Source organism: Nothobranchius furzeri, chromosome 13, assembly GCF_043380555.1.
Source record: "Nothobranchius furzeri strain GRZ-AD chromosome 13, NfurGRZ-RIMD1, whole genome shotgun sequence".
Taxonomy (NCBI): Eukaryota; Metazoa; Chordata; class Actinopteri; order Cyprinodontiformes; family Nothobranchiidae; genus Nothobranchius; species Nothobranchius furzeri.
This window is the reverse complement of record NC_091753.1, coordinates 23,446,046-23,463,660: the sequence shown is the minus strand read 5'-3', so window position 1 is coordinate 23,463,660 and position 17,615 is coordinate 23,446,046. Positions and strand designations below refer to the sequence as shown.

The window sequence follows — 17,615 nt, the reverse complement described above, 5'->3', positions numbered from 1 at the left end:
GCCTGTCTCTCTGCAGTGTGCACCAATAATGACCCGTGTTCTTATGTGGCTGTGACATTTAAATGAACATCAACAGCTTTTATTTTGACAGCATAATGTTTTACAGCAGATATTTTCTTTTATATTGCCTGAAATGTCTGGAGTTCACATTTTAAGGTGGCTGCAGACATCAGTTTAAACCAGCAGGTGGCAGAATTGAGATGTTTAGTGGTGGTTAAATCTAATGTGAGAATAAAATGATGTGAGCATGATTACTTGTATTCCAATAAATTAATCTTAACAACCATAAATCTTCATATTACATATAGATGTTTATTAAACATAGATGTCAGTGTGTGTGGCTACAATGTCCAGTGTGTGTGTGTGTGTGTGTGTGTGTGTGTGTGTGTGTGTGTGTGTGTGTGTGTGTGTGTGTGTGTGTGTGTGTGTGTGTGTTGTAAACGTTGTAAAGTGCCTTGGGGGTTCCAGGCCTCTAGAAGGCGCTATATCAAATACAGGTCATATATAGATATGTAAATCAGATCGTTTTATGATCACAATCAAACATTTCTATAACAAACGTGTAATTAAAAACATGGAAACAAACTAATTCAGCTATTTTTGTTATGTCATACGGAGGCAAAGAGACAGTGTTGCTACAAAAGCAGCAAAGAGCTGCTATGGTAGCCAGGAAATCGTCTGGAATGAAGATAGTGTCTTTTAGGAGAATATTGTGTTCTTTTTCTTTTTATTTTATTTTTAGAGGTGTTGTAATATTGTTCTATTATTGCTCAGGCTCAAATATAACGATTGATCTTCCAGGTTTGTGTTCATGTATTGTGTCGTGAATTTTCTGTTCACTTGTGCTTTATCTGAGTTTATGTTAATAGCTTCAACAACTGCAATACACGTTAAGAGCAACGATTTATCTTCTTGGCCATAAAAATAGGAAGTAAGCAAAAGAAAGTCCTTGCAATAGCATCTTCAAAGAATAAGCCCATAAAAGATGTCCCTGTTTGGACGTGTAGATGTCTTTCCCACACCGCGTCTCTGTTTCTGGCAGCTGCCGAGTCCTCCTCAGGTTCAAGGCCATCCTAAATCCCAGAGCATCAGTCAACACGTCACCTGCCCAACCTGCTGCCTCCTCACACCTCCCAACTCCACTGCCCTTCAGATTTTATTTTTCCTTGAACTGAAATCTCCTCTCAGGCAGAACGATTCAAATAAGACACAGTGTTTGCGTGGGCTTCAGAGCTTGTCCTTTCGCACATCGGCTCCTCGTTGGAGGCCGCCTGCTTGTATTGGATGCAAATTTGGTATTAAAAGAGGGAATAGAAACATGAGATAGCGTGACATGGGGAGGCCGAGAAGAGAGAAAGGGCGCAAAGGATAGAGAGGGAGGCTTAAAGCGAGAAGAGAATGCAAATACTGTTGAAACAGCGAGGGATGGATGGAATAGAGCTGGACGGATGGATGGATTAAGGCAGAAAGAAAAGGCGAGGGTCAGGTGTTGGTGTGAAGTTTTTTCGCAGGGTCAGATTTTTCCTCTGGACTGAGCAGGATTTGCATTGATGGATCTTCTTTCCATGGAGATGCCATGTATCAGTGCTAGGGTACATCACGCCCCGGTCATTAATCAAATCACAGCCGTCGCCTAAAGTCGTCTGACCACTTCTCAGCTACCTCTCTCTCTCTCTCTCTTTCTCTCCGTTGAGCTTCACGAACAGAAGATTGCTTTAAAATGTTGTTTCCACCGGTTTTTATTGAAGATCTTTGTGTTTTGTTGTGAGAGCAACAGTTTCAGGGGAGCCCTTTAATACCAGTTGGTGGTGAGAAGGATCTTTGATATTCAAACTAGTTTTTGTGCTTGGGGGTTTCTTTACGCCTCCTTCCCTCCCGTTTGACAATAAACCCTCTGACAGTGAAAGATCAGTCCTCTAACTCGTGAACACAACCAGACAATCATAATGTTTCCGTAGACGTTTTTGAGTCTTTGTGATAAAATGGCCTCAGGCCTGATTCCCTCCCTGTTTATTGGAGCAGGACGTCGGCGCACCTTTAATCACTTGTTTGCATAAGTGTGCTGCATCACTCTGCCTGTTAACAGCAGGTCTGCACTTTGACACCATTCCATCATTCAGAGGATTTTACTTTAGAACCAAGTCATTCAACACAAACTCTTCAAACTGAAAAGCATTTGTTTCGGATCCCCCCCCCCCCCCCCCCCCCCCCAAAAAAAAGCCACCTGAGCCGTCTTTACCCATCAACTCCTGGTGCTAACTGGTCTTCACTGTCTGGAGGGTTGAGATGGCTCGTTGTGACAGTTGGTCCTACAGTGATCGTCACCTCACAGTCCTGAAGCCGTCACGCCCTTGACGCGGTACCACCTGTTAAACGATTCAGCGCCGTGCTCACGCTGAGAAGGGAGGTTGATGGAAAACAAATCAGCTGCTCAGAAGTAGAAACTCCGTTTGCACCCCACTTGGCCTCGTAGCTCAAGCACCATTATGGCCTTTCAGGCTCCTTCCTGGACAGATTATTCCTCCTCCGCCCCAACTCCACGTATACAAGCACGCACGCACGCAAGCACGCACGCACGCACGCACACACACACACACACACACACACACACACACACACACACACACACACCTCTTTAGCTACAAACCTCTCCTGGGTCCCCAAACATCCAATCCTCATTTGTTACACTCCTCTTTGCTAACTCCTTGACCCAAATCAGTTGATTACCACACGCACATATGTGTGTGTGTGTGGACCAGTTTGTATAATGGCCTCATCCCCCTCCTGGTGAAGGTCACACAGCATTGTGGGCCAACAGAGGTGGAGGACTGACTGATGGAGGACCACAAAGCTCAGCGTCGGCAGGACTAATGAACTCCGAGCTACGTGAACCTCTAAAGACTGGACCCAAACACTAAGCGGCCTCATTCTGCCCCTCCACCCCGCCACTCTCATCTGCCCCCCCTTTGTTGTAACTTTTGATGTGGGTCTTGTTGTCTTTGTCCTCGCCGCCCCTCCCTCCTTGTCTTTATGTTCGGTGGCTGTCACTCATCTGTTACTGGAGCAAGGGAAACAGTCGGCGTGGTCGCCCACTGGCTTACTGCTTATGTCTTTAGAAAGTTCTTGAACTTGGAATGTTCCTCGGCCTTCCAGCAGGAGACCCGTTTTGTTCTAGATGTTGTGTTGGGATTACAAACATACTGGTTTTATAATCCACACATCCATCCAGCTGGAGTTTCGTGGCCCTTTTGGTGGAGATGTGTACCTTCCCTCTACAGTGTGCTGTTAAACCTGCTGTGGTGCTGATTCATTCAGACAGAATAAAAACTACACTGTTGGAACAGCTCTAATCTACACTGATGCTTATTAACCACATTTGTCCAGCAGCACCTGAAAACTAAAACAAGCCTCAGAAACCATTTAGCCAGGGAAAATTAAAAAAAATAGTTTTAAGGTTAAATTAGCTTAGCACTGCTTGACTTATCAAAAAAAAAAAACTATTAAAATGTTAAAAATTTGTGCGTGTGTTAGTGGTGTGCATCTCTACCTGCCTCACGATTCGATTCGATTCCGATTATCTGCCTAAAGATTCTATTTGAGTCTGAAATGCATCACGATTCTTCACACTAAAGTTTTCATTACTTAATAAAAGCAGTAAAATAGTTTTCAATTTCTTTTTTATTTTGATATCCCTGAAAAACAGAACATTCATCTATTCACTATAGTGAGCAATATTTTTAAAGTGTGCTGCCTATAATTACTTAAATAATATAAGAAATAATGTTTTCAGTAGAGCAGCTTTAAGATAGAATATTACTGAACTTAAAAATAGTAAACAAATACTGTGTTAAGTGATTCTTTCACATCCAGGATCCCAAAACCGAAATTAGCCCAGACATCCGATTTAAATGGAACGGGTACGTCTTTGATTACTGGTCATGTTGGCCCTGTATCCTGTCCGCTATTTCTGTTTTAAATTGGTGCTAGGGCAACGTAGTGTGCATGTCATTGCAACTCTGCCCCCGGAAGTAATTATAAAACCTCAAAACTTTATTGTCCTCGCGCATCCAGAACATAGACATGGACATAGGGAGAAAATCTCATTATGTCACGTTGCTGCATCGATGCAGAATCATGCACGGCTGAATCGCGATGCATCTTAGAATCGATCATTTTTCCCACCTCTAGCGTGTGTGTGTGTGTGTGTGTGTGTGTGTGTGTGTGTGTGTGACGTGTGTGTGTGTAAAGTTGAGCATTATTACTTTGCATCGTTTAATAATGACAGTATAAGCTGAGGAATCAGTGCTATCGTGTGAGGTATTCTGGCCTGTAGAACGTCTCTGGTGTCAACTCTTCATTAGCACATTCCTTACTGTTGCTACTGTAGTCAAGCTCTGGAAACAAATGTTTTGGTTTTGTGCAAAACACATTCTGTCTAACTCGTCATGCACACAGTTGTGCTCTCGGTTTTTTCTGCCATTAAGTCTGAATGTGTGTACTGCTGTCTGCCCTTATCAGACGGAGTTTAGACCCGTCTCTGTCTAAAGGGGCACTCCTGTCAGCTGTAGACGGTCTGTGGTGGTGATGTCGCTGGTCACAGTCATCAGGACTCAGTAGTTGACTAATCAGGTCTGACTATAGCTGTGATGTGATTCTGTGGATCATCTTTGACTGTGTGTGTGTGCCCGCGTGCGTGCGTGTGTGTGTGTGTGTGTGTGTGCGTGCGTGCGCGCGCTGATTTGACCTGATAAGCTGCCTGCTGGCCTCTAGAGCTCATGCAGCATCTTGAACTGGTTACTTCCAGTCGCTCCCCTGGAGGACCTGAACCTGGTTGTGCGTTTGTGCGGGACAGAGGGTGGGAGGTGGTGGGATGCTCCCAGAGCAGAAGAACAGGAAGATGGAGTGAGCTGAAGAAAGCCCTCCCATGCTCCAGTGTGCAGTTTGAAGTGAATGTTAGAAGATGTTTTAAATCTGATTTTCATGCTGACCAATGAAGTGAAAAAGCGAGCACAGAAGCCTGAATTAGGTACAGTATAACGGGTTTTCAGTATTTACTCTGATTCCAAGCGCTCCTCTAACATCACCTGGAGAAGCTGCTGATTGGTGCTTTCATGCTGTACCTTAGTGGACCGTACCTGTTGGTGACTAACAACCATATTCTGGAAGGAGTTTTAAAAATGTCTCAAATTGTTTGAGGGTTCTCAGGTTCCTTGTTAGTATGTGTTCAATACCTGCCCAATACCAGATTTACAGACTGCTGCATAGTGCTGGAACCCAAGTTCTTCATTTTTATTTGTGTTTTTTAGTGATCAAAGGTTACAGTACTAGCTTACTGCCTATGTGTATGCACACGTACCTTCGTTATTATTTTTCTTTCAATTATTCTCTTAAGTGTTTGTGCTGCTGTAACAAGTGAATTTCCCCACTGTGGGATCAATGAAGCCTATTCTATTCTATTCTATTCTATTCTATTCTATTCTATTCTATTCTGTTCTGTTCTGTTCTATTAGTCTCTTTTTATTGATGTAGTCAGAATTGTCTGGAGCCAGCCTCAAACCCACCAAGAACCCATCGGGAACATTTTGATTTGAGTTAATCTAGTTCACTCCAACAGATCAGTGTGATGCCGAGACCACATTATGACTTCAACTCTGTAGAACCAAGTAGTGCTTTAAAGATTTTCATAGCAGCCTTTGCACATTTTGATGGACCATCTGATTGTTTTCCAGCCAAACTGAGCAACCAGGACTCGTACAACAACTTCACCAACAACAACATGGGGAACCCGCGACTCACCTCGCTGCCCTCCCTCACGGTGGTCCTGCCTCTGGCTCAGATCAAACAGCCCATGACCCTAGGAACCATTACCAAACGCACCGGGTAGGACACACACGCACACACACACACACACACACACACACACACACACGCACGCACACACACACACACACACACACACATCTTTCCTGCTCTTGTAAACAAACAGAATTACAGGAGTCACGAGCTCAGTCCCACCTCTCTCTAATTGTTCTATAAAACTAAAAAGTGTTTCTACAGTTTCCCTTCAGCTGGGTTCATCACTTCCTCTCAGGAACTGTGTAGAAATCTTTGTGTTGAGTCTGCCGTTGCGCTGTGCAGCTCACAGCTTCTCGTCGCGCGTGCCCAGCTGCTGCTCGTGGATTTCTCTTGTCTCAGGCCACCATTACCTTTGCATATGGTAATGAAGCACAACACGAGAGCTGAGGTCCTTCTGGGAGCCGGCAGGTAAACGCAAACAGAGCCCTGCTGTAGGTTGAGTTTGGGTCAGCCTATCAGCTAGTGGGACTCAGATGTTGACGTGAAGGTTTAACAGCTCTGCTCTCACTCACCTGTGTCTTCGGTTTCTTTTCTGGATCTTTGCCACGCATTGAAATCATGTAGTTTTAAGACCTTCAGCAGCTACAGGCCCTTTCTCAGTGCATTTACATACAGTACAGGTGGCTTTACAAATATGGACAGATTTTAATATTTTCATTTAAATGTCATTTTCATGCCCTGTTTGAATGGGAAATGCTTTAATGACTCAAACAGATGGCGAGGGATTTATTTCTCTTGTGATCTTTGAGGATAAAAACGTGGTTCTGAGCCCGCGGTCCACGGCGCCCCCGCCTTCTGCTAACGCCGTTTATTGTGTTCTCGTGTTTAAGCCATGCTGACACTCTAGATTTATTTTCATTTGTAATATTTAAAATAACTTTTTTTTGTGTGTGCAGAGCTTCTATTAAGATCCAGAAAAATAAACTATCTGTTTTTCATAAATATTTCAGCATCATGAGTGGATTACTTCTCCTATTATAGTTTTTCTAGAAAGATGTAGAAATAAAACTTTTCTCTGATTCATTTTTGGACTTTTAGTAACAACACAGTGTTCAGTTTAAAAGTTTAAAAGCTAATAAAATGTTCATTTTATTGAGCACCCTGTTTTAAATTAATGCCAAATAACTTCTTGCTAATTCTGGAGCTACTCGTCCTTGAATCTAAATCTATTAAACGGCCACATTGATATGCATCTTTGCTGTAATCCTTTTATCCTGCAGTCAGAGGAGATTAGATGTGTTTTTACAAATCATCCTCTTTGCATATTGTTCTTTCTAAAGAGCTGAGATTGATATTATGGATGTAACTACATGTGTCTCGCTGGAGTTCCTCAGAAAAAATGTGTGCCTAAATATTGGCTTTGATTTATTGGTCATGTGACTTAAAGGGACTGTAAGGAAGTTTGAAGTTTTTATGCTCGCGATCGCTTCTCAGGCCTAACGCGTAACTGCAGCTTCAAAAGTAAGCTCCTGCATGAGGTGCACACTCCTTAACGAAAATTACAGCCGAGACAGTCCCGTGTGTGTGTGCGTGTGTGTGTGTGTGTGTGTGTGTGCGTGTGCGTGTGCGTGTGTGTGTGTGTGTGTGTGGCCCGGAGGACAGGAGAACGCGTAGCTAATTAATTAAATAATTTGGTTCTGTACCTTTCTCTTCAGCACAGCCGACAAAGGTTTAAGATGGGTCAGTCCTCCTGCATGCTCAGATCATTCCCTTGCCTTGCTTGAAAAATTGTTCCAAAATGAAAGTTGAACCCACATCTTTTTCATCTGTGAATTCAATGCCATTTGGCGAGTCTCAAATAGAAATTTTGGCGTCTTACTGTAAAATAATACACGATTAACGTAATAAAGAAACTCCAAATAACAAATTGTGTTCACACCTGAAATCGAACCCAGGTCTTCTGCATGATAGTCAGACATCTTACTAGGTGAACTAAAGCGCCAGTGACATTGATTCTATCTAACGTTTATATCCTTGTAAACAGCTGAAACGACGTCAATCCAAAGAACGGTTCGGAGCGAAAATGGCTTTTTGTTGCTAATTTGCAGGAAATATCTAGAAGAAAGTTCTACAGAAAGTAGCTAAGGGTCCTCAAAAATGTAGCTAGGTTCATCACTAGGCGTTAGGAACAGCAACGAAGTCGCTGAGTCGGCACTACCTCTCTCTCTGCTGCTAAAGCTATGGATAGCAAATGCTACGGGCTACGCCTGAGCGTGAACACGCATGAAGCATCCTGCTCGACCCGAGCAGCTCTCTCTTTCTGTGATTTTACAGAAAAACAGGCAATCACAGTAGAAATGCCAGGGCTCATTCTACAGGACCCGGGCATTGCAGGAGAATGTATGAAGAAGACATTTATTATTTCTACACATGTTTTGGCTGTCAAACTTCCTTACAGTCCCTTTAATTATTAATTAAATTGTAATAATTTGTATTATTTTCATCACTGGATTACATTTAACTTTGTTTTATCAATCTCCAAATGAAATGGTATTATAGAAGTGTTCATTGTTTAAAACGAAAAAAGAAGAATAATTAAATGATCTTTTGAAAGAGTTGAAAGTGTTTAGACATCACAGGTTAAAGGATATCTAGAATCTCTTGGAGTGTTTGGAGCCTGATGGTAAATATGTACAGCTTTGACGGCGACGTTCATTGGATCGATAACTGGAATTAAACTCATCATAACTCTCTGCTCCTTCCCAGTGACAACTCATATTTAAAGGTATTTAAATCCATCCTGCTTCACCCCTCTGGCCTTTTGGCTGCCTTCGTCTCACCGTGAGTACCGGTGAAGCGGCGTTGAAGTCTGGAATCTGCTCCTGCAGCCGTGTCTCAGTCAAACACATCATCCCACATTCCACATGTTCCTGCTTTGTCTTTGTCAGCACTCCAGGCTTCAGATGCTAAAGTCATCTTTTGAAGTGGTGAGATGCAATCTAGTTTTCAGATGGTTGCACACGTTTGGTCACTTTTTCAGTAGTAGGCTGCTCCGTTTGGGCCTTTGTTTGGACATGGTGGCTCTGAACCTTTTTCACTTACGTGGCTGTGGCTAGATGGGTTGAGAGCTCTCTGTGTTTAGAGTGTGGCCATCCTGCTCTTTTATGTGCAAGCTGTGAAAGAATTAGACATTTTTTCACCCACCTTCCCTGGTCATGAAACACCTCCAACAGCTGTATTTGCTCAGTGGGACTTTATCAACTCCTGGTGGGCAGCCTCCCTACTGTTCACCCTCCATTCAGTCCAGAGGACACGTCAGTATTAATGCGTCAGGACACACAGCTGTGCATCCTGCATCCATGCACACACACACACACACACACACACACACACACACACACACACACACACACACACACTGAGAGTGAAGCAGCAGGTTTGGCCTCTAAAGTAGGCGTGATATCATATGCTTTAATGCTAAACTTGCACAGGAATACCTAAGCACCATCTGTCTGTCTGTGCAGCCAACCTCTCTCCCCCTTTGTGTGTGTGTGTGTGCACACTTGTGCATGCATGCATGCATGCGTGCGTGTGTGTGCAAGTGTGTGTGTGAGAGAGAGAGACAGACCAACAGAAAGGAGCATCCAGCAGCTGTATTTACACCTGTATGAGCAGATCTCTGTTGGCAGGGCAGCAGAGGAACACACCAACTGCTTAACCTACATTCCCTACCTGCTGTCCATGTGTTAACTGCGCTGTGACACAAACACTAACACACTTTCACATCATTTAAACCTTTTGCTGTGAGCTGTCTGGGTCCTCTTTTAGGTCCCACCTCTCCTAGAGACTATCTGGTCTTTCTCTTTATTGTTGTTTCATCAGAGAAAACCTTCCAAGTTTCTGTTTATCCAGGTAGTCTTAGATATTTCAACAACTGAAAAACACACCTTCCATGCATCTCCCCTCTCGGTGTCTCCTGTAGGTGGGGTATGAGGCAGAGATGCACATTTGCGACACAATGTTTGGGCTGCCATGATGTAAAGGTTTAGGGTACAAGCTTGTGATGATCATGAGCTTTTGCCATGGTTTTACCATTTTTGTGTTTTTGTGTTACAACTAGGCATTTTTTTTAGCTCTTGTGATCAGTGTTAGTTGCAAGATGTATTTAGCACCCCTGGTCTAGTGATATTATAAGTCTTAGATAGTCTGAGAAGATCTTGGAGTCTGGAGGAGTTCTGGGGACTTGAAGATCTCGCTCCTATAGCCAGGTTTTTGATAAATGTCAGGATGGATGCACAAGAGGATAGATGGAGGGATGAATGGACAAACGGATAGATGAACTTGAATGTTACACAACCTTTGCATCCCACGCTGATTAAACCATATTAGGAAGTTTGCTTTTCTTCAGGGTCCACAGGGAATCCTGAACCAGGACAGAACAGAAACCTTTAACCTAGTCTCTAGTCTTGTTTCTAATTGGTCCATGTGGGTGGAGTTCAAACCCCAGTTAATTAATCAGTTAATGACTCAAGTATAGGGCTGGGCAATTAAGAGATAGCACTATATATTTTGAAATAACTTTTCCCTGATAGACGTACAGTACAGGCCAAAAGTTTGGACACACTTTCTCATTCATTTTGTTTTCTTTATTTTCATGACCATGAATATTTACAAAGGGGCCAACAAGTGCTAAACACCTCTGGGAACTCCTTCAAAACTGTTGGAAACATTTCAGGTGACTTCCTCTTGAAGCTCTTCAATGCCAAGCGTGAGCAAAGCAGTAATCAGAGTAAAGGGTGGCTATTTTGAAGAAAATAGAATATAAAACATGTTTTCAGTTATTTCTCCTTTTTTGGGTAAGTACATAACTCCACACCTGTTCATTCATAGTTCTGATGCCTTCAGTGATAATCTACCGATGTAAATGGTCATGAAAATAAAAACAAAACATTGAATGAGGAGGTGTGTCCAAACTCTTGGCCTGTTCTGTATGACAGCCAGTCAATTGAAAAACTTTGATCTATAGAACAGATGAACAGCTCATCTTATTAAGTGTTGCTGCACGCTGAACCAATCAGTGGCTGGAATAGAGCCTTGCTAATGGCACATTAGCAGCCACACACACAGCTAACAGCTAATGTTTATTCTAACAGGTAGGGAACCGCTGAAAAGGCAGAAAAATAATTAGGACCACCCCAAAAAAAGACAGAGGACACATTGAATGCAGGGTTTCTCCCAGTGTTTTATAAGCCAGGCTCAGCTTAGCCATCCGCCAGGCTAAGCGTCATTCCCTGCTCCCCGACTCTACCGTGTCCGCCGACACGAACGGCGCAACGAAACTAGTGCCCTCCATCAGCTGAAACTGGTGAGAAACAGTAGCGGAACGTGTGCAGAACGTGTGCAACCCCTCTACCTCCACCCCCGCTCTTACGGAGGAGCGCTGCGGGAGACGGCCGAATCCGCCAGGCTTAACTCATTTTCTGGGGGAAACCCCGTTGAAGGACATTATTGACAATATGAGATGGAACAGTTCATCATGTGGAAAGTTTTGGCTTGTGTAAACTCAGACAATAAATGTTTTTAAACCGGCGACAGTCATGGCGATGTGCTTTAAAACAACCCTAAAATGTATGTACTGCCCCCTAGTGCCAGGAAACCACACACTGCCAATTTAAGATTCGAAGACATTTTCTACTTTGGAACATGGATTTTAAAATCAAAAACAACTTTCTGATTTCTTCAAATAAGTACTATGGGGAATTAAAGATAGAGAAAAACAGTGATTCATTTTTATTGTGTCATACATCAATATGGACTGGTATGAAATAAAATATCCTGATAGGATGTTTTCCCATATCGCCCAACCCCACTCAAGCACAAGTCACTCTCCTGGTGAGGAAACAGTTTCCCTGAAACTCCTCCTGTCTTTTCACCAGGCCTCTAATAATAGATTTAACTTGTCAAAATGCCCATCGAGCATGAATTTGGGATTTGTACACAAAGTAATGCACACTCATCCCATCTACACGCCATCTGACTGCAGCGCAAACGAAAATCCAAATGGAGAGATTGTCACGCACAAATCAAAAACAGCACCCTTCACCAAATCCCAGTAATAACATTTCTAAGCAAATACGTATTAAGTGCAGGCAGGATAACAAGAAAGACAACAGCAAAAGAACAAATGAGACCCTATGACCTGTCACAGATGTGCCTTCAGCTTACAGTAATATGTGTAAAAGCCGGGCCAGTGCTGAGTCCTGGAAACCTGACTGAGACCACAGCTAAAAAGCTGCTTTAAGAATCCAACAGCCAGCAACACATGGCAGCAAGCTAAACCATTAGCACAAATCACCTCCCTTTCTGCTTTAATGGCTCAGACCAAGCTGCTATTAGGGCCAGCGGGTTAGGAGATGAATGTGTGAACGATCATTCTCTGGGAGTGGGGTCGTCACCCTCAGAGGTCGATTACAATCACTCTTTTACTCCCTCCTCACGCCCACTCTTGCCTCCTTTTTCTGACTGTCTAGAGCTATTGTTTTCCTGCTGACTCAGCTGGTGTCTGACCAGTGGCATGTGCAGGATTCTCCCATCAAACCGAGGCAATAACCTGCAAGTGGACAATATCTGAGTGTATCCATACCATAACCGGACTGTTACCATGTGGTAACTGGGCCGTGATTGAGCTGTGACAGGACTCTAATGTGCTGTAAAGAGCAGTAACTGGTTTGTTACCGGTCTGTCTGAAACTAGGCTGTAACTGAGCTACAACCTGCCTGTAACCAGACCATAACAAGCTGTAACTGGGCTGTAATCTGGTTGTAACCAAACCCAAACTGAGCTGAAACCAAGCTGGATCTGTTCTATAACTGGGTCTTAGCCAGGCTTTGTCTATACAAAGGTCTAAACTGTTTGTTTGCAACTCAGCACAGAGGAGAGTTTCCCAGAATGACATCATTCCTTTGTTATACTCAAAGTGGTTTCCAGGTCCCTCTGAAGTTCTCACAAATGCCCAAATAAGCACACAAGATCCTTTCAGAAAGAAAAACCCAACAGCCTGTTTGTACTGACGCTGGCGAAAAAGTAGATTTGCTGCAGGACAGCGCTTGCCCAAAATGAAATATTTTAACTGATCAACAAAAGAAGAGTCTGAAAATAGTATAACTGGATTTTACCACTCACTGATTGTGAGTCAGTGTGTGTCATCACACAGTTCTAGGGACTCCTCAAGGTTAAGATCCTTAAAAGAGATGTATGAAGATATTTTAAAAAGACTTAATCATCCTATGATTTATAAAGAAAAACATGTTCAGGAAGTTCTTTGCATAAAATCACCAGAAAATCCATCTCACATAAACCAATCTCACCAGCGCTGTTCTTTGTATTTTTAGTATTTTACAAAATGAGCCATTTCAGATCTTTGTTTACAGAAAACAAGCTGTTGCTGGCCACACCCACCCACCTCCTGATTGGTTGGGTCTTTACCACGTGAACATGGGAAATTATGGGTCACTTTCTTGCTTTCTCTACCAATAGAGTTCTAGTTAATGTGTCTTATCTCATCCAAATGATTTAAATCACCTTGGTTATGTCTTATATGTGCCCGCACATGTGTTTAAATGCTAATTTAAAACACAAACAACTCAGCACCACACTTGTTACAGAACATACTAACTCCAGAGCTCAACTGCTACAGGAACACAAAAGTCATTATTTACAGGTATTTGCATCTCCCTCATCTGCTAATTTGATACAGAAAATAGGTACAGCTTCCTCTGTCAGAAGGTGCGTATTGTTCTCAATAACATCTTGACCCATCTATCCATCTATCGTCTTCTGCTTAGTCTGTGGAGTTGGGTCAGGAAGGATGCGTCTTAAGCAGAAAAGTCCAAACATCTCTCTCCCCAGCCATTTGAGTCAGTCGCTCCAGGAAAATCTCAAGGTGATCACTGGCCAACTGAGAAACTTAGTCCCTCCAGCTTATCTTTGCTCTTTGAAACAAAATGTTGGATCTTCAGCAATGTGGGTGGGCATGGACTCAACAGACAAATGAGGATAAATGTTGATGCTGAAAAGGCTTGTTTTGAACTCAGAATTCCCGAACCACACACTGACAGAAAACGGATGGTTGTTTTTTCACTTTTGGAGTGTTTATAGAGGCAGTAGAGAGTCTCGTAGCAGCACAAAAGATGCAAACATTCTGATTTGCATAATAGCTCCCCTTTAAGTGACAGCAAACCTCTCTGACTGTGTTTGACCCACAGACTGAACCACCAGAGGATGTCTGATAGTGGCTAGACTTGGACATTTCTCTGGTAAAAGTAAACAATAAACAAATTTCAATCAAACTGTGTTCATATAGCTTGTTTTAATAAGTTATAAATGTTTACAACAGATTGTGACTCAGTGAGCTTCAGGCTCGAGCTCATATGTTCAGTCCAACCCATCCTGTTAATGGTCCTGCCACAGAATGGTTACATCAGTATGACCAGTTGTCCAGATTTGTCTTTTTAGCCAATAATCTCACATCTGCATTACAAATGCACTCTTCATGTTACAAAACCGTCTTATACAGGAAAAGCATAAGTGAGGAAATGCTAATTGTAGAAACCTAATATTACAATAATTACTAGGGATGTCCCGATCCGATCACATGATCGGAAATCGGCCCCGATCACATGGTTTCAGACTGGTCGGGACTCGGGCTTTACTTCCTGATCCAAGCCCCGATCCGGAGTTGGATACCGGGTTCAAATTACAGGAGAGCAACTTGGTTCTCCTTAAAGGTTGTCAGGCTCCCCTGATGCCCTTAACTTACACACCCAGAAGGAGCACAAAAGAGATCCAGTTTCTACCTTTATTATATTATATTATATTATATTATATTATATTGTATTGTATTATATTATTTATATGGACTCAGCGTAGCGGGGATTCTTTTGAGCAGAGATGCAGAGAGCGGCAGGCAGACCGCTGATTATTCATGAACTCCAGCTGCGTTCTGCACACGACCACAGTAACATTTTCTAAGTTTCTAAGTGGCGTCACCGAAAAATATATAATTAACACACAGTCATTTGTGTCCGTTCATTTACTCTCTGGTAAGGTCTGTGTGGATTTGAGCATGACGTGTAGACGCGCTCGCGCTGCAGCGCTCGTCAGTGGCGCAGCCGGGCAGCGCAGCGCACACTCCACTTTTTTTGTGGTCAATAGATCAATTTGATCTGCTAGTTAAAAAAGTTACTTGTGAGGTGAAAAAGGAAGCAGGCAGGAGTTTTTTTTTTTTGGAGGACTGGGAGATGCAGGAAGAACAGAGACGGACAGGACAGGAAGATCAGAGACAGACAGGACAGGAAGATAGGAATTAAAAACCAAGAAAACAAAACAAAGTTCTTAAAACATTAAACGTAGGTAGATAGATCCCACTACACCTTTGTACCTGTATAAAGCAATCATTTATCAGCATGTAGTATTTATATAGTTGATACCATTCAGATCATCTTCAAAACTCCGTCCCATGCCCAGGGACGTATCTAAGCATTTTGGGGGCCGAGGCAAAATAGCTCCCTGCCAGGTATTTTAAGTTGAAGTGCTATCTGTTTTTATACTAGACTTTTTATATTTGCAATAAAGTCCAAAAGTGAAGAATTTATGTTATTTATTACTTGATTGTTGAAGCTACCTCACAGACGTGATCTGTTGTTAAAAATTAAAATAAAAGGTAATTACATAAAAAAATAAGGAACATTCTAGAACAGTTTCTTCCTTTTCTTTATTTTTTTATGTATTGAAAGTATCAGATCGGGAATCAGTATCAGCAGATTCTCAAAATCAAATGACGCGGACTCGGACTCGAGGGCTAAACAACCTGATCGGGACATCCCTAATATTTACTGCTGTTTGTTAAGCAAATGTTGGTTATAACTCTGTCATTCCCGCCGGATGACCTCACAGTCTCTGCACGAATCTCATACTGTCTTTCTGACATATGAAGATTGATGAAATCCCACCAAAACCATCCATGCGGCACAATATCTCAGTCCAAAATGATTCCCTATCTCTGGCTCCTTCAAAGGCAGTTCGAAATATGGGTGTTGTGATTGATGACCAGCTGACCTTTAAAGATCACGTTGCCTCTGTCGCTTGTTAATGCCGCTTCGCGCTGTAGAACATACAAAAGATCAGACCGTATCTAACACAATCTGGCACCTGGTGCAATCTCCTGTCATCTCCCACCTTGACTACTGCAATGCCCTTCTAACTGGTCTTCCATCCTGTACTGTGAGACCTCTTAAAACGGTCCAGAATGCAGCGGCGCGCCTGGTCTTCAATGAGCCTAAAAGAGCACATGTCACCCCTCTGTTCATTGAGCTCCATTGGCTACCGCTAGCAGCACGCATCAAATTCAAATCACTAGCACTAGCATACAAAGTCCTGGATGGTACGGCTCCCATCTACCTGAATCCTCCTGCAAAGACTTACGTCTCGGCCCGGCCGCTCCGGTCATCACAGGATCGTCGGCTAGCAGTGCCTACACCACGCGCAGGACAATCCAGACTCTTTGCATGTGTCGTTCTACAGATGTGGAATGACCTACGAAGCACTACTAGAACAGGGACTTCCTTGTTGATTTTCAAGAAACTCCTGAAGATCCAGCTCTACAGCGAGCATCTTTTAAACTAGTACCCTCCCAGCACCCGTCCCCCACTCTACTGCACACTCCGTGTTCACTTCCCTCTGATGGGTTATGCTGCATCACTGCCACCTAGGATTGACTGAATAGTGTTTGTTGTTATCCTCAAGGGCAACCTGATGGCTTGATTATCACCTGTAAGTCTCTTTGGACAGAAACGTCTGCTACATACATAAACATAAACTTTTGTCCTTAGTAGCAGCTGGAGTTTAGTTTGACTCTTGAGAACCTTCTCCTGAGAGCAGTGTTCATTTTGACAAGTGTAAAGGACATGTTAACTACTCCTACTTCAACTGTAAAGAAATGTGTAAAATTCACATTTCACACTTTGGATCAATAAAACTCTATATTTATAAATGTTTTTATTACAATAATTATTGGAAAATACCAAAATGAACACTGAGCATTTCTAATTGTGCCTCTCAATATTAATAGAATAAATACATCTGAATAATGTGCAGTAATGTTTGGAAACATGCCAGGAAGTGACTTTATACAATCAAAACCTTTAAAGGTGTTACTCTAAAGGTAAACTAAAGGTAAGAAATGCTCTCAGGTGTATTTATTAGAGTTATTATTAGACAGGTTGATGAAGGTGGGACCCCGGAACATTTCTGCTCACAGAAGCACAGCTAGAACAGAGAATGCTAATCGTATCGGCCGTAGCAGCGCCTTGAAAATATAAACGACTAGATAGGGCTGTAGCGAAGCCTCGACGAAGTCGACGGCTCGATTCTAAAAATTTGTCGACGTCAGATCCGGAAGTCGACGCACCGCGCCCACTTGTTGCATCCCCAGGAGTTTGTAAATAGAGGAGGAATCTGCCTGTTTTTCCTCTAGTTCGCCCTCTTCTCCGCCTTCACTAACATCTCCGCCAAATACCGAAGACCCGGAACAACGTCCGTCCACTACTAGATTATTTTCCTGTTTTGCCCCTTCGTCTCCCGGCAACGGACAACAACTTCCGGGGTCAGATGCGCTGCTTCGTGTCTACCGCAGATGTAGAAAATCACCGGGAGCGCTTCTCCCTTCATTAAGGAGCTTCTTTCAGACATGAGGAGAGCTGTTTTGGTGGTAGCAGTCTCTCCTCCATGCTGGTCTGTTTGCTGCTGGGTGTTTTTGGTTT

At 42.9% G+C, this 17,615-nt stretch overlaps 1 protein-coding gene across 7 annotated transcripts in view; it reads left to right on the top strand.

Annotated features, from left to right (window-relative positions):
- Positions 1 to 17,615, top strand: part of bcas3 (BCAS3 microtubule associated cell migration factor) — a 458,753-nt gene that overhangs the window by 119,300 nt on the left and 321,838 nt on the right. For all 7 annotated transcript variants that reach the window (XM_015952051.3, XM_054743434.2, XM_070543406.1 and 4 more), the window contains one exon: positions 5,730 to 5,880. In XM_015952051.3, coding sequence (XP_015807537.3) covers positions 5,730 to 5,880 — 151 coding nt within the window. The remainder of the gene's footprint in view (positions 1 to 5,729; positions 5,881 to 17,615) is intronic.